The sequence below is a fragment of the Gymnoscopelus braueri genome (assembly GCF_963280865.1).
Source record: "Gymnoscopelus braueri genome assembly, chromosome: 9".
Classification (NCBI taxonomy): domain Eukaryota; kingdom Metazoa; phylum Chordata; class Actinopteri; order Myctophiformes; family Myctophidae; genus Gymnoscopelus; species Gymnoscopelus braueri.
The window spans coordinates 18,057,861-18,081,551 of record NC_137610.1 but is presented as its reverse complement, the minus strand read 5'-3'; the positions used below and the strand labels follow the sequence as shown (position 1 = coordinate 18,081,551).

General features: G+C 44.3%; 1 protein-coding gene across 1 annotated transcript; it reads left to right on the top strand.

Moving 5' to 3' along the window:
* The first annotated feature begins 1,280 nt into the window (after positions 1-1,280).
* Positions 1,281-22,749, top strand: LOC308091281 (ELKS/Rab6-interacting/CAST family member 1-like). The gene is made up of 20 exons (XM_080436760.1): positions 1,281-1,443; positions 2,665-3,478; positions 3,604-3,792; positions 7,610-7,901; positions 8,116-8,243; positions 8,342-8,416; positions 8,719-8,874; positions 9,186-9,353; positions 11,156-11,323; positions 11,481-11,618; positions 12,963-13,103; positions 13,320-13,460; positions 13,653-13,846; positions 14,431-14,566; positions 14,747-14,878; positions 15,699-15,859; positions 16,201-16,348; positions 17,531-17,626; positions 19,154-19,339; positions 20,635-22,749. Exons 2-20 carry the CDS (start codon positions 2,945-2,947, stop codon positions 20,770-20,772), a joined length of 3,321 nt encoding a protein of 1,106 aa, XP_080292886.1. The 5' UTR covers positions 1,281-1,443; positions 2,665-2,944; the 3' UTR covers positions 20,773-22,749.
* The last annotated feature ends 942 nt before the right edge of the window (positions 22,750-23,691 follow it).

The window sequence follows — 23,691 nt, the reverse complement described above, 5'->3', positions numbered from 1 at the left end:
CTTTAATAATTCCCTGCAAAGTTTACACTGCCCTCTGTTGGCAAAAAGTGCTGGACGTATATTGTTTTTTTGCTGTCTGTAGCCTAGTGGCACAGTTAGATTAATAGTCTGTATAATATTTTCATTCTTTTTTTTTCCTTTTGTCATAATTGGCTACTTGTGAAATAAACAATATGATGCTAAACTATTACTATGACCACGTCAATATTACTGGCAGTTAATTAAATGTAATTTTGAAGAATCCCTATAAATGAGTTGTAGGTGTCAGGCCAAGTAGTAAACTGACCAGTTTACCACTTTTTTGATTACTTTAGTTTAGTTGCCATTTTTTCACTGGAAAGATTTGCCTCTAAAATACAACCTAGGTAGGTAATTTCCTCTTTTCTTGTGATAAGATATAACATTGCCACACACTTTTACTCTGAAGCCATTGGCCTTGCAGAGGTTTATTTTGTACCCAAAGAGAATGGATTCAGACAGTTTGGTGTAATGATAGTTTGTTATCAGCGAGCCAGGTGCAGATTTTACCGAGTTCAGAGCTAAGGGTTTTTTCGACTCGCAATTTGTCCTTGTCCGAGACCAGGAGAGCCGAGTCATCCGCGAACAAGAAGAAATTGCAGTCACAAGCTGATGTCATGTCGTTGAACAGTAAAGGTCCAGTATGCTTCCTTGCGGAACGCCACAGCTCACTGGGAGGGGGGAGGGGGGGGGGGGGGGGACAGGGTTCCATTCACCTCCACCAGCTGTTCTCTCCCCTCCAAATAGGATTGCATCCAGTTCACTGATGTGCTATCAAAACCGATTGATTTGAGCTTATCAATCAATATAGAGTGATTTACGGTGTCAAATGCCCTTTGGAGGTCCAGCATGACCATGCCACAGTATTTGCCCACGTTCACCTCATGTTTGATGTGGTTGTTCAAATAGGGTAGGCATTTTTCAGTGGAATCTTGAGATGTTCTGAAGCCAGATTGGAATTTGTACATTAGTTATTTTTTCATCAAGACACTTTTCAACCTGTTCATAAACAATTTGTTTCCATAACTTTCGAGATAGAACTACGAATAGAACTAGAGCGGTAGTTGCCACCCTATTTAGTTTCTACTTCTTCGCAATAACAATAGTCAATGATTAACATTTTAAATATTCAGAGGACAGGACAGGTCATTGCTGACCATCTGCATTTTCCCCCAATAGTCGTGACCGCGCTTGTGAAATTCAAGCGTGGCGATGAGTGCCCGTGAACGCGCATCACGGGCTTGACGTCACTGAAGCGCCCTGGCTCTCCAGAGCCGCTGCTTTTACTGGCAAAAGATGGGAAAATCAGATACACACATATCGAGGAATTAAAGAAAATGAGCGTCTCTGCAGCCGATTTCCACTTGACGCAGGATTCAAAATTGACACAGTTTTGACGTCCACCCGGGGGCAAAGGATAATAAGGTAGTTGGTTTAGTGATTATTTTCACGACAGGCTATTGTGTTAGCGAACGAAAAAAATAATAAGATTCTGCCTGACCACTCAGTTGAAAGGAATAACCTTCCATTATCGTGAGCTATAATGTTAACACGCAAATGTGTTTTGCGATTTATATTTGGCTACTTTCCAAGCTATAATGACACGATCTGCAGCGAGGAATGCGAGATGTGTGAATGAATAAAAGCGTAGCCTAAAATGATCAGCCCTTTAATGGAGGAGGAGGAGGAGGAGGAGGAAAATGGGATATGCTTTGCTTTGGGTGTCTCCAAAGCAAAAGCTTAACGTTATAACGTTACGTTATCGTGGGGATCGTGTAAAGAAACGGTCTATACTCTATTGTTTATCCCAATTCTGCTGCATTTTATACTGATCCGATCTAAATTGAACACATCAGATGCCTTTTTAAAAGACCATCGTAGGCTTAATTTTGTAACCTGGGAGGATATCTTTCCTTGGACTGACTGACATGCCCATTTCCCCTCCCCATAGAGGCCGTATAGCCCGTAGCTATAGCGGTACCAGTCTGTAGACATGTTAAACTAGAAGAACGCAATCGTTATTGTACACGGATCCGTTGAGATGCTATTAAACGGGCACGATTGAGAGTCCATGTAATGTAACGGTAGTAGTGAAATGTGTGTTAGCTGTAGCTGTAGCGCCGCTAGCTAGGCCACGCAGACAGTCAGCTGAATGCCTGAGAAGCCTGTGGTGGGTTTGTTGCAAAAATAAATCCTCAGTGTTCATTTAACTCCGAAAGTGTAGCAATGTACGTTATGTATCATTTGAAACACCGATAAGTGTACAAATGTAACCAAATTGACCCGTGCGGATCCACTTGGTTACATTTGTACTCTTATCAGTGTTACAAATGGATAAATGAACACAGGATTTGTATTGTGTTGCTGGGAACCGTTGGAGTCGAGGCTTAAAGATCCGGTCAGTGACTCTAAAAGTTGCTTTGGCTTTTGTGTAAAGGATTGGTCAGTAATCCTTATTAATGGGATGCTTATTGTTTATGTTCCATCCCCATATTCAGTATTCACCCAAGTTGTCTCGCTGTTGTTGCACAGGACTTCTGAATGAACAGGGCAGGCATCACAGCATAGGTCCTCCTGATAGCAGATAAACAATCATTATACAGGACAGACTCCATTTTAAAAATTGAATTTCTTCTTCTCTTTCAGATCAGTGTTGTATATTGGGACAACCGGAAGACAGCTCAGGTTAGAAGAGCATCATCATCAGTCAGCTGTGCCTGCCACTGAATGGGGAGGAAGATAGAGCTCCGATATATCATGAACATTGTGCTCGCTGATTCTAATTGAACCAGAGTCGCCGTCACACACTCTCACAAAACTGCTGCCGGGAGACTCGAGGTCACACAACCGGCGAGAATATATTGGCACCCGTGAGACCTTAGATTTTCAGTGAGGCTGTCAGCTCCATTCTTCTACTTAGCAGAAGATGTACGGCAGTGCCCGCTCTGTTGGCAGAGGGGAAGCCAACCACAGTGGAGGGAGAGAGGGAGGGGGCGGCAGTAGTCAGGGATCCGGCCGCTCCCCTCGCCTGCCCCGCTCGCCACGGATGGGTCACCGTCGCACCAACAGCACAGGAGGCAGCGGAAGCGGCCCCGGAGGGCCGGGGGGTAAAACCCTGTCCATGGAGAACATACAGTCCCTCAACGCGGCGTATGCTACCTCAGGGCCCATGTACCTGAGCGACAACGAGGTTGCCTTGGTAACTGACCACCACATCCCGAAGAGTGGCGGGACAATGACGACTATGGGGAGGCAGAGGGTGACGTATGGGTCGAGGGGCAGTGGCGGGGTGGCTGCTAGCACCCCCAACATTGCCACTTCAGTGCCCAGCAATGCTGTGGGCATGATGGTAGGTGATGCGCTGGCTTTTGGGGACCACCACATGGCGTCCACTGTGCCCCACTCTCTGAGACAGGCCAGGGACAACACCATATTGGACCTGCAGGCCCAACTCAAAGAGGTAACTCACTCTGCCATTATGCTCGCTTTACCTCATTGGTTGTAGAATGTTTTTGCTGGAGAACCTTGTCATGTGTGTACTTTTAGTGTTAGTTTCATGTTACATATTCATCTTGGATCCCTCAGGTTCTGCGTGAGAATGAGTTGTTTCGGCGGGAAGTGGAGGTGAAGGAGAGCAAGCTCAGCTCCTCCATGAATTCCATCAAGACCTTCTGGAGCCCCGAGCTGAAGAAGGAGCGAGCGCTTCGAAAAGACGAGGTCTCCAAGATCACTGTGTGGAAGGAACAATACCGCGTAATTCAGGATGAAACACAGGTATGTGTGGCCAAACCTTTTAGGCCTGCTGTTGCATAGTAGGCGTCTTCACAGCAAGTCTTCAAAGCTTAGTAAATATGTATCTGTTAATTCCTCAGAGCTCCTCCGTTCACGCTATTTTAGCTCACGTTTATTACAGCGCAGATAACCTATTATCACCTGTCGGTAGTGGTCACGCTTGTGGAAAATGCTATTCAATGATTTCTGTGTTTCATAATGCAGTTGAGCTTACCAACCTTACTGTAAGGGATTCTCTCTTGCGTCTCATTCATCTCTCTCTCTCTCTCTCTCTCTCTCTCTCTCTCTCTGTCTCTCTGTCTCTCTGTCTCTCTCTCTCTCTCCCCTCCCTCTGCATAGGTTGGAGTGAGCTTTCGAACATATAGTTAATCCTCTTCTATGCAGCTATATGCTCACGCTTAAGAGATCAAAGAGGGTGTTAGTTTAATGACTGCATTAGCATCTCTGTATGTTTTAGAAATGGCTGGATGCAGTGACCACCAGGATATGAAAAAAATTATATACTGTATAGTGAGGCTGAAGATCTTAAAGCTGGGTATGTGTGGAGTGGTTTACCTGCTGCTAAGAATAAGGAAGCGTGGAATTCCTCTTGGGCATAAATCACATAGTAAATGACAAGCTTCAGGGAACCACACTTTGCATTTAAAAAAAGCCCATGCTTAAAGGTTGCACGTGTGCATGGGTCTGAATGAAGATTTTAGCTCTTTTGTGGCATTTTCTGCTTTATTTGGATAGGAGAGTGTAGAGAGACAGGAAACCTGAGGGTGGGGGGGACATGTGAGACATGACGCCAGGAGTCTGATTCAAACCAGGGTCCTCATAACTCACAAGGAGCATGTGGTTAATCAAGCTACCCCAGAGATTAGCTGATTTAGCTTCTTCACATCGATTGGCACATTGAAAGCACATGTATGCTACGTGTGCAATGAGTGCATAGAAGTCCTATAAACGCATGCCATAGAAAGGAACTCTCTTCCAGGAACACGGTGCAAGAGTTCTTTTCAGATTGGGGACACCTCGCATCAAATAAATGAGAATAATAACCACGGCTTTGATGGAGAGATGAGACTGATGAAGTGTGAGAGATTGAGGTGTCGCACTGTGTGCTAGTTATGAAATAAGAAGTTGATGCCCTTCGATTCCGGTCTCTTGTCAGCTGGGTTATACCAAGTCCATAGAGACTGCTTTAAATGGTAGGAAAGGTTATGAAAACTCACAGGGTATGACTTTTACTCTCGTGCCTCCTTGCCCTATTTCTACTTCTGTCTCTCACACACTTGCCTAATCTATCTCCTTCCTCTCGTTTCCATTTTTTCCCCATGATTGTTTCTCTCTCCCTGGCCTCCAGGAGCCAGGGGAAAGAGACGCTGGCTCTGCATTTAGGGTAATGCCCTGCTCAGCACCTTCTCTCTCACTCTGTGTCTCTTCATGTATGTGTATTTGAGAGCACACACAAATACATGCAAGTGCCTACTTATCCCATTTTAACATGAATCCAGATTTTGAGGAGAGACCAACTGGAAACGTATTGGATCTGTGCTATTTACAATCCGTAGTATATTGAGAAAATCATGTGAGTCTTCCGTTGTTTTCTCCTTGCATGTGCTGCCAGAGGTCTAATCCATTAATGAATGTACTGGAGTCGATGGGTAGATCTGTATAATTTGGTGTGTTGGCTCCTGCTGAGTCACAGAAATCACAACATGGACTAATTCCCAGTAATGCCCCACTAGCGTAAAGCTAATCAGTGGTTGCTCTAATTTAAAAACGTCTGGTTTCACATGTTGGCCTCCTCCCACGCACGCACACGCAACCGCACGCGTACAAGTGCAGGCGTGAGCACACACAAATGCACAGAGGCATCTGGGTAATTACCCCTTCCATGTAACTGTCCGCCCCCTCATGTAGCCGGCCTCCAACTGAGCGTGCATGTGTCTGTCCTTGTATATGCACATGCGAGCGCTGCGTGTTGGGCCTGTATGTGCGAATTTTGCTGAGCCTATATTTGACTGTGTACAGTATGTGCCATTCCATGTATGGCTCTCTGCTGGCAGGGCTGATGTGTACTCTGGCCACGCAGCTTTTGAGAAAATCCCCACTATAAGACATTGATCCTCCTTATCCTCTGTGATAAGTGACTGTTGTTACCTAGCCTCCAAATGTGCCTTGCTGTGAAATGGCTGTCATCTTCCGTTTCCCGCTAAAGCCGGACAGATACCGGGCAAATTAGCATTGCTTTTTAACTTGGCAAACGCTGCTCGTCAGCGCGGCTAAATTATGCCAGCTGTCTAAAGGAGACATTAACTGCATTAACTGATGGTGTGATGGAGACCAGCGAAGGAGACTTGGGAGATTGTGAGACGGCGGCATGTGCACGTTTTTGTTTGAACCACAGTTTTCCTCGCACCGTGGACGTCCCTGGACTGCGGCTTTTATTTGTGCTTGCGCAGTGTGGTGTTGTTGTGTTGTGTGACCCACCGCAAGCTTATCTGTTCATCATTATGGTTAGTGCATCACATCTCTCTTTATGGCCTCTTCGCTCTGAAATGCCTCACTGTGTTGTCTCTCCTCAGGCGGAGAGAGAGCCAGAGCGAGGAGCAGGCGGGAGGGAGAGGGAAGAGGTGTGTGTGTGTGTGGTGGAGGGGAGGATCAGTGCAGGCACAGCAGTGAGTCAGCCTTAGTCACGGGGTGGAGGGGACGGGAGGGGTAGGGGGGTGATGGAAAGTGGGGGTTAGCGATAGGAAAGGTGAGAGTGCTGGAGAGAAACAGATAGGGCGTAGGCGAGCACGGTAGGTGGACGGGAGTGGAGAAAGGAGGAGTCCAGGAGAGAATGAACAAGGAAGGAAATGGAGGGAGGGGGCCTGGAGGAAGAGGAGGCGGACAGAGCGAAACGGTGGCAGCCACTGACTTCTCCCTTTGTTCTGCCATCTGAAACGGCCCACAGCTGATCCACACCAGACAATGTAATACAGCATTATGCGTTGGTCTCACGGCGTCACTGCCAAGTACCCGTGGCTTCAAATGCCACAAACATTGCAACAGTACACTAGGCCGATTGTGTTTCACCACTTGTATTTCGCCGGGCATGAAATGTAAGACCGTCCACAAGGCATGGCCGCAACACTTGCCTTTCAAGTCATCAATAAATCCTCAATCATGTGGGGTTGACTTTTGTGCAGTCGTAACACAAGACTCTGGCAGGATCCATAAACACAGGGAAGGGCGGTTTCTCGTAATCTCTGTGTGGTTTTGAATTTGTCGTGATTGACAATGCGCTCCCATCACCTTAGCCAACCTCTTAGGTATCTTATCAAAATAAAGATTGGGTGAACCCGTGTGGTCCAATGAACACTATTTGCAGTGTTGGTGGTGGGTTGCCGGCGAGGGATTATGGAAGGCCATTTGTTGTGTAAACACAGCATTTCTAAGACATTATTTGCTCAAATAGCCTTCCATAAGGGATCACGTCCTTGTCTAGATCACGTCCTCTCTAGTGACCCCTGCTGGTTTCTAGTGACGCCTAATGGCGTGAGCCGCCTCCAGTGAAACTTCTCGCTGTCAGATGATAAGAAGTGGCTGTGTATTGGAGAAGGCATATGATAGTCTGCACCCTCCCCAGGCCAACAGTGGGGGGGGGGGGGTTGTTGGCAGTAACAGGGACTGCAGTACACATTGGGACTAAATTGGGGAGAAAATGGAGAAAAAAAACAAGACGATTATAACAAAAGTAGTAGACAAACGAATGGACTTTCCAAACGGTAAATGGGGAAACATTTCTCCTTTATGTCTTTGCCACCAGCACCTTCAGATGACAGTGCAGGCCCTCCAGGACGAGCTGCGGATCCAGAGGGACCTGAACCAGTTGCTCCAGCAGGACCCCTCTAGCCATGGCCGCGAACTGGCCCTGACCTCTGAGCCTACCGAGGAGAACTTCAGGCGACTGCAGGGTGAGCACGAGCGGCAGGCCAAAGAGCTCTTCCTCCTGAGAAAGACCCTGGAGGAGATGGAGCTGAGGATCGACACACAGAAGCAGACCCTGGGAGCCAGGGATGAGTCCATCAAGAAGCTGCTGGAGATGCTGCAGAGCAAAGGTGGGTCTGTGCTGTTTGCACATGAACAAAGATGAGTATGGTCCTTTTTTATGTAGAACCAAAGCAGGCTGACTTTTAACATGCAGAGGTTCCTAGAAAGAATATGCCCTAATGACGATATCCCTATGTACTGTATGCATTCAACTATCATGATTCAACTAACATGGTAATTAAAAGAAATATATATATATATATAAAATCTTTGCCCCTTCAGGTCCATCTGCCAAGCTCTCAGAGGAAGACCAGGAACGGACCAGAAGGCTGGCCGACGCCGAGATGCATCGGCACCACCTGGAGAGTCTTCTGGACCAGAGAGACCGAGAGACTGTGGCTCTGAGAGAGGTAAGAAACCAGAGAAACGCTTGTTTTTGTGTTGTCCTCTACCATGACAATATTTCACGTCTGTTCATCACACTGTTCATCTTCATCTACCTCAACAGGAGCTGCACCGCCGATATGAGGGAACACCGGAATCCACCAAAACCAAGGCTCTACAGACTGTCATCGACATGAAGGTGGGGATTTTCCGATTCTAGTCATTTACTTTTATGTCTATAAATGGTTTCAGACTCGCAACAATGAAAACAGTGAACATCTTTTTCCTGGACGCCAAATAAAAAAGCTAGTTAGTTATTAGTTATGGTGACATTATATTGAAAATGATTAAGATTATTATTATTGTTATCGTCATCATTGTCAGATATCATTGAAGCAGATGCTAACAGTGAGTTGTGACCCCAAGAGGCTGTACCACAGCAGTATCAGCTGTGTTGCACACTACATGCTGCCTCTCATCCAGTGTGTTGCTCTGTCTCAGGACGCTAAGCTCAACTCCATGGAGAGGAGTCTGAGGGACATGGAGGAGGAGCTGCTGATGCTGAAGTCCAACGGGCTGCTGAGCTGCGAGGAGCGGCAGGAGGAGATGAAGCAGATGGAGGTGTACCGCAGCCACACCAAGTTCATGAAGAACAAGGTTGGGGACGATGCCAACATGGAATTTAGTTGGTGTACTGTACAATAAGCTTCGGTGTGCTCTGAGTTACAGACCTTCTTAACCACTTAAACCCTACCTACCAGGGTTCTATTTTGGTCAGCTCCTTTTTCCCCACCAAAATCTCTTCCTCAAAAATCTACAAGCTCACAATGCATCGTGAGCTTGTAGATCTGCTATTTTGGCGGAATATCTGCCCCCACAATAGTAAATAGGTCTGAAACTCAAGAGGTTAAACCAGGTAACTAATCTTTATTTTTCTTCAATCTCCTCTGCACGTTCTGGTTGTTCAGATGGAGCAGGTAAAGCAGGACCTGTCCAGGAAGGATACAGAGATGCTGGGTCTGCAGACCAAGCTGGAGACGCTCACCAATCAGTTCTCAGACAGCAAGCAGCACATCGAAGTCCTCAAAGAATCCCTCACTGCCAAAGAGCAACGTGCGGCCATCTTACAGACTGAGGTACAGCATAATCACATCACATAACATAACTTTGTAGTCTTGGAATTAGGTTTTTGATTAAAAAATAACAACAAAGAGAAATGTAATCCCATATTCAACCAGGAAAGTAATTTGTAACACAGACCCACACACTCGTACCTAGGAGCTGCTGTTGACCACTGAGTCGCTTCACTAGAAGTGTGGATGACCAAGGATCCCCCAGCTTCCTCCTGATTGTTGTTGATATTACTTCAAATTAGTTATTTGGGGCGGGAGTAGGACATTCCAAGTCAGTACTCCCACACCTCTAGATTGATAGTGTGGAATTCCCATTATGTCCAGAATTGTTATTGTTGAGTCAGCGTGCAATAAGCCTATTTCATCCTTTATAATGGATGGACGAATGGATTTTTTTTAGGGGTGCATCGGAAAATGTCATTATTGTTTCCGCCAGGCCGAAGGTGTCGCCGGACCTATGTTTTCGCCCCTGTCCGTCCGTCTGTCCTCGTGTGTGTTCGTCCGTCTGTCTGTAGACGGCTTATCTTCGGCTCTGTTGGACCGAGCAGCGTGAAATGTCACATTGGCCTGTTATAGCGCCACCAGGAGGCCGATTTTTGCTAAACACATTTTTTGCTATTACTCCTATAGTTTTTGTCCAAACATCACGCAAATCGGCACACATTATCTCTATAGACAAGTTGGTCTGATTTTTACCAGCTTGCAAAGCACGCTGGTCTAAGAAGAGACTGAGTCTAGTCAACACTTTCTCAACACTTCCTCAACACTTTTTCATCATTGGCTGTCCTTTAAGACAATGGGGATACTTTCCCATACTCTGAACGGGCGGTCTCGTCCTCCCAAGCTATGGTACTAGACACACCTCTCGCCTCTATGGCAGTGTTGCCAGATTCTGCGAGAGAAATAAGCAACAGGTCTAAGCCAATGGGGAGCCACTAGCAGTGTTATGTAAACAATTCTGATGAGCTTAGTGCACACTACACAACAGCTTTAGCCTGACTCCATGTAATGTAAATATCATCCCTTGACTCTGAGAGAAGGAATGGACGGACGTCACTTCCGTCCACTCCTATATTAGGTTTTGTAGAAAAACACATCTAGCTCGGGACTAATAAAAATGACAGAAGCGTTCTTAATTGAGAGTAAGCCATGAACTGGTTAGCAAAACATGGACTATCCATGCTAAAACAACTACGCGGGCCCATCCATAACATGTCATCACCTACAGACATTACTATCTTCAAGGGGAAATAATCAATACTTGAGTGCTTACAAGGTGTGTGAATTATATTACTTATTTACAGTCTGCATCAAGCCACTACAGGTTAATATATTTTTGACTGTTCAAGTGAGTGATTTATCAGTTGCCGATTAATCATTTAACATCCCTATCATGGACCCAGTTTTTTATTTTGATGTCTTTGCAGCAAAACGGAGGGATAGGGTGGGATTGGCCCTAAATGTAAAAAAAATAATAAAGACTTAAAGCTGCACTGTTTTACCCCGGATTTGAACCGGGTCTCCTATGCAAGTGCTGACATCTTTACCACTGAGCTAATAGAGCCTGCCTGCTTGCTCTGGGGAGAAATTAAAATTTGACCTTCAGGTAAAAGTTTGTGCCAAACCGGATTGTTTCAAAATGTCTCGATAGAAGAGCAGGGAGACTAAGTTATCGAAAATGTCATAGATAGAAAAATCGCTAAGAAAATAATCGATAGTTGCAGCCCTATACCACGCACATCAAACCATTATCCCAGGCTTTTTTGGGCCCTTCTCAGCTAATGCTCTCTGCCTCTCCTGGCCAGGTGGACGCCCTGCGTCTGCGCTTGGAGGAGAAGGAGGCCACGCTGAACAAGAAGAGCAAGCAGATCCAGGAGATGTCTGAGGAGAAAGGCACGCTCAACGGAGAGATCCATGATCTCAAGGACATGCTGGAGGTCAAGGAGCGCAAGGTGAACGTGCTCCAGAAGAAGGTGAGGCAGACGGATTCAAACCAGCGACTCAGTGTTTTTCAGTAAATGTTTTCAGTGGGGTCTCGTGGTGCGTTTATTACATGAAGTCATCCAGACATCCATCAAGCTGTGTTTGATGTCTGACGGAGGCTCTGTGCTGCTGTTTTGGTCTCTCCAGATAGAGAACCTCCAGGAGCAGTTGAGAGACAAGGAGAAGCAGATGAGCAACTTGAAAGAGAGGGTCAAATCTCTGCAGACGGACACGTCCAACACAGACACCGCTCTGACTACACTGGAGGAGTCCCTCGCAGAGAAGGTGTGTGTGTGTGTGTGTGTGTGTGAGTGCTTGACTGAGTGCGTGTGCATGTACATTTTATTTTTAATAAGCCTTTATTCAACCAGGTACGTCTCATCTGTTTTTGGGGCGCTCGGGTGGAGCAGGGGTAACATTCTAACCCACCATTGTAGAGACTAGGGGTTTGAATCCTCCGCGGTGCATCCGGCTTGGCTGGACGTTATAATTGGCTGTGTTTGGAGGAGGGAAGCCGATTGGGGAGGGCTTTGTCGCTGCACTAGGAACTCCTATGGGTTGGTCAAAAGCGCCTGTCAGCACGGGTGTTGTTTAACTATGAAGAATAGCGCATGCAGAGGAACGCGTTATGTCCTCCTGTTGAAAGTCCTCACTGGCAGGTGAAAAGAATCTGCAGGGAATTTCATGTGTGTGGGGAAATCAGGAAATTGGCATAATGACTAAATTGGGGGAAAAGGGGGATACATTTGACAAAGACATTTAATAAACTAAATCTCTTTTTCAAGGTAGATCAACAGCACAAATAAATACAAATATTTTCAGGCAAACTTCACAGCAGTCATCAGGAACACATGTTGTAAGAGAAATATTCCCAGAACACAGCTGAGTAAAAGAAAATCAAAAACACATTCAAAGATTTTGGCTCCAATTCTTTTGTGTTATGATTAAAAAACATTGATTAATTATGTTACTAACTTAAATTACTCAAGTTTTACGTTTATTGTGCAACCTATTGCAGGCAGAAGGGGCAAACATACGTATGTGACAGTGAGGCAGGCATAGTTCAACTTCTTTAACTTCAAGTACACAAGAGTAAAAGAGTGGGTGAAATTGTTTTCTATACAAGCTTCCACTAATTACAGTTCAAAAGATAATAAGAAACGTCAAATAACAAATTATCTAATATCCATAAGGTGTTTTACTTAAACAATTAAATGGACATAAGGCAGAGTACCTCAGTCTCTTGTGCAAGTAAGAGACATCACTTAGATGGAAAAGGAGTGTGTTCACCATATAAATAAAGTGATAGTGCTAATGCGACAGCCTGTGTGGAGAAGGCTGCAATGGTGACAGGGCTCAGTGCCTATGCGCCATGATTTTTCAGCAGTTTGTTTAGCAGCCCGGCGGCTTGGCCGTGGAAGCTGTTCCTTAGTGTTTACGTTAACGTTTACAGTGGTAAACAGTGATCAGGTTGTGGCTGGGGAGGGTGGTGAGTGTTGATGATCTGCTCATCCTTGGCTATGTACTGCTTGTCGTGAGATGTCCTGGAGGGAGGTTAGTTACTCTCACATTTGCGGTGACGGCGTGTAAAATCGTTTCCTCCTCCGTGTCTTTCTCTCTCTCTATCAGGAGCGCATCATTGAGCGTTTGAAGGACCAGCGAGACAGAGACGATCGCGAGAAGTCGGAGGAGATTGACTGCAGCAAGAAAGAACTGAAGGAGCTGAAGGAGAGGCTGAGCTTAGTTCAGGGAGACCTGTCAGACAGAGAGGTGAGATACAGTACATGTGCAGAAACACACAATCATCCAATGGGATCCTATTTATATAGCCAGTGTTAGAAATAAAGTTTTATTTCCTCAGTCCCAACAGTTTTTTTCTGAGTCATGCTGCATACCTACACATTGCGTTGTACACATGTGATTCATTTTAAATCTATTTTCAAGTCTCGTTCTTGGTTCATTGTGTGTTTGTCTGTCTGTGTCCAGACCTCTCTGTTGGACCTCAAGGAGCACGCCTCGTCACTAGCCTCCTCAGGCCTGAAGAAAGACTCCAAATTGAAGAGTCTAGAGATCACCTTGGAGCAGAAGAAGGAGGAGTGTCTCAAACTGGAGAACCAAGTCAAGAGGGTAAGACGTTTACAAGTCAGGAAATTCTTATTCTCCTAAATACGTGTTTGATATTGGACAGAAACGGGTGTGACAATTATTGAGGAATATTTTTTTTTGTCCCATCTGATTCTGATTCTGATTCGGATCCCTCATCTGCTAATGTCTGGATTTGGCTGCTTGCTAATCTCACTGGTGTCTGGTCTCCGTCAGGCTCAGAATGCAACCCTGGAGGCCAAGGCCAACACGGAGCTGGCAGAGCGCATTGCCACTCTGGAGCAGGAGGTGGCTCGTCACAAGGAGGACTCTGGGAAGGCTCAGGCTGAGGTGGACCGCCTGCTGGAGATCCTCCGTGAGATGGAGAATGAGAAGAATGACAAAGACAAGAAGATCGGCGAGCTTGAGAAGTACGTGTGTTGGTTTGAGTGTATACAGTGCCCCTCCCTGCGTTTGGATGTACACTTACACGTGTCTGTCATGTGCCGCTGTGAGCAGAGACGTCTCCAGTAGACCTGTGACATCTGTTCTCCTCTCTTCTCCTCTCCTTGTCTTTTTTTGTCTCCTCGCTTTCCTTTGTGTCTGAATCTGTTTCTCTCTCCTCCTTTCTTGTCTTTGCACTTGGAAATCTATCACCTCAACAGTATGGCCTCCAGGTTAGTACTTTATGCTCTCTCTTTCTCTCTCCCTATTTCTTTCTCTGACCTTTGTGTCTCCTGAGTACAAATCCCTCATGTTGCTGCATTCCTTCACTACCTTTTCCTTCCTTTCGCATCCTCCATCACCTCTCCTCTGCATCGTATCATGAGCTATAAACCTCCGCCTGCCTCATCCTCCCTACCATTCCTCCACTCACTATTCTCTCTCTCGTCTCCACTCTGAGAGAGACTGACTCTTAGTGGGGCCTGTGTGACCGATAGTGGGGCCTCGTAAGTTGGGCGCCTCTCCGGCACCTCTCTGGTCTAATGCTGTACCCCTGTTGGTGCGACTGCAGGACGATGAAGGACCAGTCGAAGAAGGTGGCATCCCTGAAACACAAGGAGCAGGTGGAGAAGAGCAGGAACGCCCGGCTGATGGAGGAGGCCAGGAAGAGAGAGGACAATGAGTCCGAGAACTCTCAACAAGTCAAGGTGAGGAGGCGTGTGTGTGGGGGCTCAGTTCTTAGCTGGTAAGATCCTGCGATGGTGCTCACCTCACATTTGACAGCACACCCGCATCTTTTGACAGTCTTTTGACAGTCTTTCAGTCCGTCCGTCCGTCTGTCCTTCCTTCCTTCCTGTCCTTATATAACTTTTTCTTTATATTTTTAGGACGACATTCGTCAGAAGTCGGAACGTATCGAGGAGTTGGAGGAGGCTCTGAGAGAGAGTGTGCAGATCACGGCCGAGAGGGAGATGGTGCTGGCACAGGAGGAGGCAGCAAGGTCACAGCAGGAAAGACAGGTATGTGCCTCTTGAAAAGCCGATCCCAAGACAGACAGACACAAATGGACAACACACACATTTACGTTCACGTGCCAAGATTCTCTAAATTCTTTCTTCCTTCTCATCTCGGTTTGCCACCGTGTGATTTCTCATCCTTTCTTTCTTCGCTTACGCTCTCTTTCCCGGCTTTCTCAGCTTTAGTTTTTTGTATCTTGTCACTTTCTTTTTCTCTCTCTCTCTGCTACACACTGCCTCTCAGAAGCACTCACTCAAACCAATGCATGAGTCCATCCACGCCCACTTAAAGTGGTCCAAGGTACGAGCCCAGGTTACCACCTCCTCATTGTGTTTGACCCCCCCGCCTTCCCCATCTGTGATCAGCAAACAAAACCCCTTTAAGTGCTGCCATGTTTACCTGCTGTTTACTTTATAAAAATAAACACAACATTTATTATGCGTGTAAACTCTCAACTCTTCCAATATATTCCATTAATTATTCACCCGCTCCTTTGGTCATTAAATTTAAATCGTGGCACACCACTCATGTATAGATTGGAAGCAGTGTTGTGCTCTTTGAAGTAAATGCCAGGTAAATTAAAAAGAAATGATCAAATTCAATTCTACATTTCTTTTGTACGTCTTGCTACCTGTGTCAGAGCCGCCCCCGCTCTTCCCCAATAGTCCTTACGTCAACTTTAACTTTAACTCCCCGGCAGTCAGTAAACGCATTCGATGGTCAATGCTGCATTCTTCTCAGATTCATTCAGCTCATCTCTTTTTACTCTCTATTCTGTGTTTGTGTGTGGGTGTGTGTGTGCGCACTTGCGTGTTTGTCCAGATGGAGGAGCTGTTGGGGGCAATGGAGAAGGTGAAGCAGGAGCTAGAATCCATGAGGGCCAAGCTGGCCTCCACCCAGCAGTCTCTGTGTGAGAAGGAGTCCCACCTCTCCACCCTGAGGGCGGAGCGGAGAAAACACCTGGAGGAGGTCCTGGAGATGAAGTAAGAGACGCACACAATCTCTCCCCCTCTCTCTCCTAGAACACACACATTAAAATCCTCAGTTTTCATTTAACTCTTGAGTGTTAAATTGGAGTGTAAGAATTGACCCAAACGGGTCTATTTAGTTCTGGGGATTTTCCAGCACATCTGCTCAAAGAAGATGCAGCCCATTGATTTGCTCCCCTGCCGGTTCTGAAATGTCAGCCAATTCCGGCGCTCCCCCGTTTGGTTTCCAGGGCGCTCGTCGCCTTGTCAATAATAAATGATAACGAGCTCTTTACAGTACACCTGTGTCGTTAAATGCCATGCATGTGTGCATTTGTTCTGTGCTCTCCTCACAGGCAGGAGGCGCTGTTGGCTGCCATCAGTGAGAAAGACGCCAACATTGCTCTGCTGGAGCTGTCCTCCTCCAAGAAGAAGAAGACCCAGGATGAGGTGGCCTTGTTGAAGAGAGAGAAGGACCGGCTGGTGCAGCAGCTTAAACAACAGGTGAGGAGGGGCTCTTTATTTGCTGCTTCTGCATAAGACCATAGTGCCTAGCAACAGAAGTCTGTCTAGCAGGTTCCGGTTGAGTGGCACATTAATAATGCATTACAAGTTTATCCCCCACCCCAAAAAAAACAAAACGTTACAAAAACACTCGTCATCATCTAGTTCTGTACTGTTTTGTGAACATATTGTGTATCTTTTTTAAAAGGATCCCTGGCTAATAAGCCAAAAATATGACTTAATACATTATAATTTAATGTATAAATATCTTAAATATTTTTTTTATTTTAGAAATATTTCATCTTTCACTCAATAGGGGCAATGCCCGTCGCAAGTGATGATGTCACTTGTCCATGTGTGGTCTCGCCCTATGGAATTTTTGGAATGCATGTGAAAATAAAAAACACCTTAATACTTCCTAAGGTTAATATGAGCATCAAATCAATATTTAAACTTTTTTTTTTGCACATGCATTCCATAGGGCTAGACCACACATGGACAAATGACATCATCAACTTGCGACGGGCATTGCCCCGCCTCTTGAGTAAAAATATACTGTCTCTAAAATAAATAAAATATAAGTTGTTCAAAAATCTAATGTAATGTATTTTAGTTATAATGTATTAAGGCATATTTGGCTCATTAGGCAGGGATCCTTTAAAGATGTTGCAACACATTAACCACATTAACCCTGGCATCCCTAAAATTGCAAACAATTCCCCCCCAAAACACCCAAACTTTTCGTTTCACTATCCGTCCTACGACGAAGTGTATATGGGGCTTAAATGAAAGTAGTATTTGCCACTTTCCTTAAAAAGAGAAAACAGATCTTGCTACAGACATGGAAACATTATTATGCAGAGCAGAGCTGCTAGGCATTATGGTCTACATAAAACCAGACTGTGTGGAAGGGGAGAGACTCTTTACATCCTCAAATGGCCTGACTGTTGTGACGAGGATGTGTTTTTCTGCATGTGCTTTCAAGATGTTTTGAATAATGCATTTCACCAGAGTAGTGTCTCGCTCACCTTTGACTGACTGTGAAAGGAAATGACAGTGACACTGTTTAAACCACTGTGATCTTCCAGTTCAAAGGCTGTTATTCATCTTAAAACCCTTTTCATCCGGACTCGGTCACTGATGTCTTCGGTTTCTTCTCCGTTTTCCTCTTCTCCCCTCCAGACTCAGAACCGCATGAAGCTGATGGCCGATAACTACGAGGATGACCACCTGAAGACCGCCCCCGACCAGACCAATCACAAGCCCTCTCCTGATCAGGTAGCTTTTCACTCTTTCTGTCCATTTTGCTTGGATGGATTTGCCAACTCACTATAACGAGCTTCTGTCCGATTTCCAATAACTTCTGTCACATAGGTGACTAGTAATTAACATGATAACAACTTAGGACTAATTTATATTTTTGTATTAGTTTTCAGTCTTTTGAAGTAGGGTCTTTGTCCTAACACAGGTGAACCGCAATCTCCTCTCTAACAGATACAAGTCTACGTTTTGAACCTGTTTGTTCTTGTCTTACTCTTGGTGTTGTATGCACACTAACCACATGTTCCTTCCTGATGCTGCGACTGGCCTCACCTGTGCCCAACAGGATGATGAGGAGGGTATTTGGGCATAGCCAAGCTTTTGCCTGCCCCCTCTCTCTCTCTCAGCCGTTTTGTTCGTAAGGGTGAGCACGTATGACAGCCAGATTCGTCAAACCATCCTTCATTGTTTCGTCCACGGCATGCCTACTCATCCTTCCATTCATTTGTGTTTGTTTTGCTGTCGTGTTTTGGGTGTGTTTGTGTTGGATGTGGGTGTCGTTGGTATCGTGCTTGTGTGTTCATTTGGAATTTCTGTGAGAGCAAAGCACAGCCATCAAGGACGTTAAAACATGCACCACTACTTGTCTAGTGCCTTAACACTGTTTTAACCTGATTGCTGTTTTTAAAACCCTATATACTTATTTGACCGGAGTCCCCCAGGGTTCTATCCTAGATCCGCTAATATACGTAGCCCTCTTCATCGAATCCCTTTGCTGAAAATAACCAATCTACAAGCTCACAACTCATCGTGTTGTGATGCGTTGTGAATTTGTAGATCAGCTATTTTCGTCAAAAGTACGGCCATGAATAGGCATGCTGGGGTTCAAGTGGTTAATGGCTGGTGTGGAAGGGATCATTGGAGGTTGTCTGTGCAGTGTGCACCCACAAGTTCAGAGTGAGATGACTTTGTGCCCGGCTCGGTGTGTCTCTGCAAAAGCACTACTGACACGGTATAGATCAGTGGGTTTCAAACATTTTGTGCCCAAGGCCCAAGTCAAAATCTCAAGACATACCTATATTCATATCTATGCAAAATAGCCTCTATTACACTCTTTTATCACTCGTATAACTCTGTAAATGTTTATTTTTATTTACAACACATGTATAGATATGTGTTGTGAATTGCACATGTGGAAATTTAAGAAATGTCAGTTTACAGAAATGTGCTAATTGACAAGCACAATTCAGATGTTGTGTTTGTGAAAGATCAGTTTAAGTAGCATGGGGTTGACGCCAGAGACTGTCCGTCCATGCATGCCGATGCTGCTGCTTTGTTTTTGTGATGTGAATACCATTTCAGTTGTGTTGAATATGATCAGATGTTTGTGTTCTTATGTAAGTGGGACCTGGTGCTCGATTTTCATCTTAATCCCTTATTTCCTTATTTTCTACTTCCTAATCCTTACTCTGATTCTCACTTCCCTTTGCTCTCTCTCCTTCTCCGCCACTCCATCCATTCTTACCCACCCCTCCGAACCCGCAGATGATCCCCCCTCTTCTAGCCCTGTCCCAAAACCGCAGTAAGCTCAAGCTCTACATCGCCCACCTGACAGACCTCTGCCACGACCGTGACCCCAGCATCCTCAGCCAGCTGACCCCACCCTCTCACTATCACCACAGCGAGCCCCCAGCCTGGGAGGAAGAACTTCAGAAGATGACTATTGAACAGGTATTGGAGCTCTCTCTCTGTCTCTGTCTCTCTGTCTCTCTGTCTCTCTGTCTCTCTGTCTCTCTGTCTCTCTGTCTCTCTGTCTCTGTCTATGTCTCTGTCTCTGTCTATGTCTCTGTCTGTCTGTCTCTCTCTCACACACACACACACACACACACACACACACACACACACACACACACACACACACACACACACACACACACACACACACACACACACACACACACACACACACACACAGGCTAGTGGTGCATGATATTGGCAAAACCTTTTAAATATACCTGTAAAATGCTACAATTTCTATATGGACTGTCATATGTAAATGTTCGAAAGGTTCAATCAATACATGTCTTTGTCTATTCATAGCTTCAGCCAATATTTAGTACGGTTTTTTTCGGTTTTTAAGTCTGACGTCATTTTGCAGTCCGACGTCACTTCCGGGTCCAAAAGGCACCAGCGCCGTCCATGCTTCATTGTAAACAAATATGTGGGAACCCGTAAATCTTTTTACAATAACCTCCTTTTTCAAAAATGAACCATTGAGAGTTAAAAAGGGTCTTAATGCTAATATCATAGACAGTAAAAAGTAGGCTAATCTATATATTTATATACATATTTATTTATTATTATTATTATCATTAACATTATTATATTAATTTTGTATATGTATTTATATATATTTATATATAGATATATATAAAATAACGATTTCCTCTTCTCTTTGTCGTTGCCAGGAAAGCGGTAGAATAACACTTTAGTCGTATTTTAGTCTCAGATCTGTTAAAACAGCAAGGGACACAGCACTGCGTATATTGGCAAAATACACACCCGGAAGTTATTCTGACGGGGCGCAACGTCACGGCTTAACAACAGAATTGCACAAATATAGACAATTTTCCTGTTAATAGCTTTGTTTTTAACTTTTACATTTTATTTCTTTTTTTTACATTTTGTCCAAATTATTAAAGCGTTGCTGAACTTACCTGAAACACTTACCCGAATAAGTCAATCGATCTTTTCTAAAGGGACTATTTCAAATCAATCCACACTATGATGGTATTTGTAGTCCTGTGATTCAGATTTTGCGTATATTAGATGTTCTCAAACAAAAACTTTAATAAAATAATGGCGCTGTTTTTGACAAAGCATCGGTCAAAACGTCGGTAATCAGCGGTTCAGGACTCGGGATCGGCATCGGACCCATATGACGTGCATCCCTAGAGGTGCGCGTTTGTGGGTGAAACCGTTTAACATCACAGCTCTGAACTGACACACTCTCTGCCCTCTCCTAGCTGGAGCGTGAGCTGGAGGTGTGTGAGAGGGAGAGTGGGGACCTGCAGGAGTATGCCAACTCTGTACTGCAGCAGATCGCAGACTACTGCCCCGATATCCTGGAGCAGGTGGTCAACGCCCTGGAGGAGTCATGCTGATGTCCGACCTCTGATAAAAAAGAAATAAAAAAACACCAGCCCCATGTTCAGATCAACCCACCCACCCGTCTTCAAACCCCTCCACATGTGGTGGGGTGCTTCCCTACTACCATGGGAGGGTCTCTCATGGCATAAGTACTTTTCTGCCCCATGTATCGTATGTCTACACTGTTTAGTGTAGAGCCAGACCGATGTATCGGTTTAGCTGATATATCGGCCATTCTGACTTTTTGAACATCAGTATTTTCAATTATGCAGCCGACGTGTCCCGATTTTTAACCACTTTTAACCTGGTGTCCCTATTTTGGGCATGTCACTATAGCCAAACATTTTCAAAAGTTTTCAAAAATAGCAGATCTACAAGCTCACAATATCTTGCAATGCATTGTGAGCTTGTAGATCAGCCGTTTAACAAAAACGTTATTCGTGTCTATTGTTTTTAGTTTTTTTTGCGTATAAATGTCATATTCTCAAATGGTGATCAAATCAAATCTAGGTTTTTCTGATTGATTCGATAATGTTACACTTTTTAACAAAATATCAGTCAAAACTGGTAATCAGTGGTTTTTACGACTCTCCAAAGTCGGGATCAGCATCGGACCCAAAAATATGGAATCGGTCGGGCTCTTGTGTAGTGCTTCATTTAGAGTAGATATTACTAGCCTTCAGGTCCAGCAAAAAACATGTTCGGTGTTTGTGTTTCTGTGGTCCTTAACTTCTTCTGACAAACTGGTTGAGTTCAAGAAGGAAAACAAAAAAACTGGGTCAGTTTCAGTCCTTATTTGGCGCAGGAAAGCACTTTCTGTCTGGGTGGAATGTGGGAAACTTCTGCTTTCTGAGCAGACAGGAAGGGAGAAATGCTCCAGTGGGTGAGTGTGGAGGCATGTACTATAGATACATTTTTGCATTATGTTTTCTTTTGCCAGTGTTTCCAATGTAGTGGGTAGGGACCCAATGGCTGTATTATTGCCAAGTTGTTTCTTCTTGCTGGTAGATTGAGACTGGCTAGAAATAACCGCAACGGGTGGAAGTCACTGCTTTAAACCAAAAAAGGAAGGGTGCATGTTCTAATATTTCCTTTCACAGCTTAGAGTTGTGGATCTGTCAGGATTATTTGGCTCTAGGTGAGTTTCATTGCATTTTCTGCGGTTGGGTTACAGGCATAAAATGGGGGTTTGTACAGGATTTCTGGCAGTGAATCCTAGCCTGAACTTTGACATAATTCTCCCGTTTGGGTCAATATTTAATGTGGGAAGCTCGTAGTTTCTCACAAATAGTTCTCAATTTAGGATGAGAGAGGGAGCGAGAGAGAGAAGAGCTTCATCTTGGTGAACGGTTGATTTTTTTTTTTGATGGTTTGCACACAATGTTTACTTGTTTATGAGGTATGCAATGTTATTTCTTTTCAGAACGTTCTAGTGGCCTTGGAGCATGCACAGAGATCAGTACTGGACCTAATGTTGGGGATATTTAGTCCTCTGTACTATTGGTGCTAAGGCATGATGTAAGAATTTTCAATCTGACCTATTGACCATCCAGTCTCATCCAAAGTTTCTATAGATGTTACTTAAAGCCCACATAAATATTATTTTGCTTTTGAATGAATCACTGAAAAGAAAATGCAAGTGATGCCCCTTTCTTGTATTTTTTTACATTTTCAGGGCTCTGAGGTCTTTGATTAATATGATATTGCATCACATTCAAAGGAAGTCACTTTTCAGTGGATTTTGACTTTTTAGATCAGTTTGTAAATAACTCGACAAATAATAACACATACAATGACTCAATAAAGGTAACTAGTGGAAGATGTCGTGCATTCTTTAAAAAAAAATCTGAAAAGTTAAAAGCAGTGCAGTTGTCTTTTGTGTCTAATTTTGTCTTGAAGACAAAATGTGTGTGTGACAGTACTGCCATAACTTGCGGAAAGTCATGTTCTATAGATAGAGATAAATATATATATATATATATATATACATATATATAAAAGAAATTATGATGTTTACCATATGGATATGCATTGAATGTTTGCACAGAATTTTGGGGAGCACGCTGCTCTGAACAAAATGGCCGTCAAGTTCGTGTCCTCAGCGCAAAGGAGAAAAAAACTGAGGGATGAAATGTGTCAAAAAAGCAAACTTTTTTTCAAGTGTCAAAATAATGTGTGAATTACAAATGTTTTCAAACCGTGACTGTGTGATGGGAGAGTACTTCACTTGTGTTTATTTCTAATAGTAATTTTTATATAAGTCCACCACATAGTGATGTAAATGTATTATTCTGAAATCCTAATGTGTTTTTTTGTTTCCCCCTCCCCCTAACATTTCAAGTATTTTGTTGGTGTGTTCGTGTGGGTGATGCCATTACAAAAATGTTTGCTCTTTTTCATGCAGAGAAAAATAAGTCTCCGGCCATGGTCCTCTAATCAGCAGTAACCTGCTGTTAAAGAACATTACATTTTAAATTTGCTTACAACCATATGGGTCTCTCAAAGCAGATTATACTTTTGTTTTTGTTTTGAACACAAACTACTTGCTCACTAGGAAATACTTGCAAATCTGTTTGTGTCATTATTGAATGACCAAAATACAGTAGCTGGTAACTGGACATTCATAAATAAAACCATGAAGATTAATACGCTTATATGTATATATATACTTTCAGTGTCAAGTGTCATACCCAGAAGGACCTAAGTTAGAAGCTGTCTTTTGCATTCTCATCTGGCCTCCACAGTTTGTCACCTTGTTGGAGTAGAGATCGCATCTTTCTCTAGTCCATTCTTTTTAATCACTAATCTTTCACTAGAAAGGATGGATTTTCAAAGTGTTTAGTTCCCTTATTTTGGCCTGTGTATCCCTGCCCTTGCCTTAATGTCTTGTCATCTGTTCTTAATCGGCCCTTTCAATTCTTCATTCAGGAGCA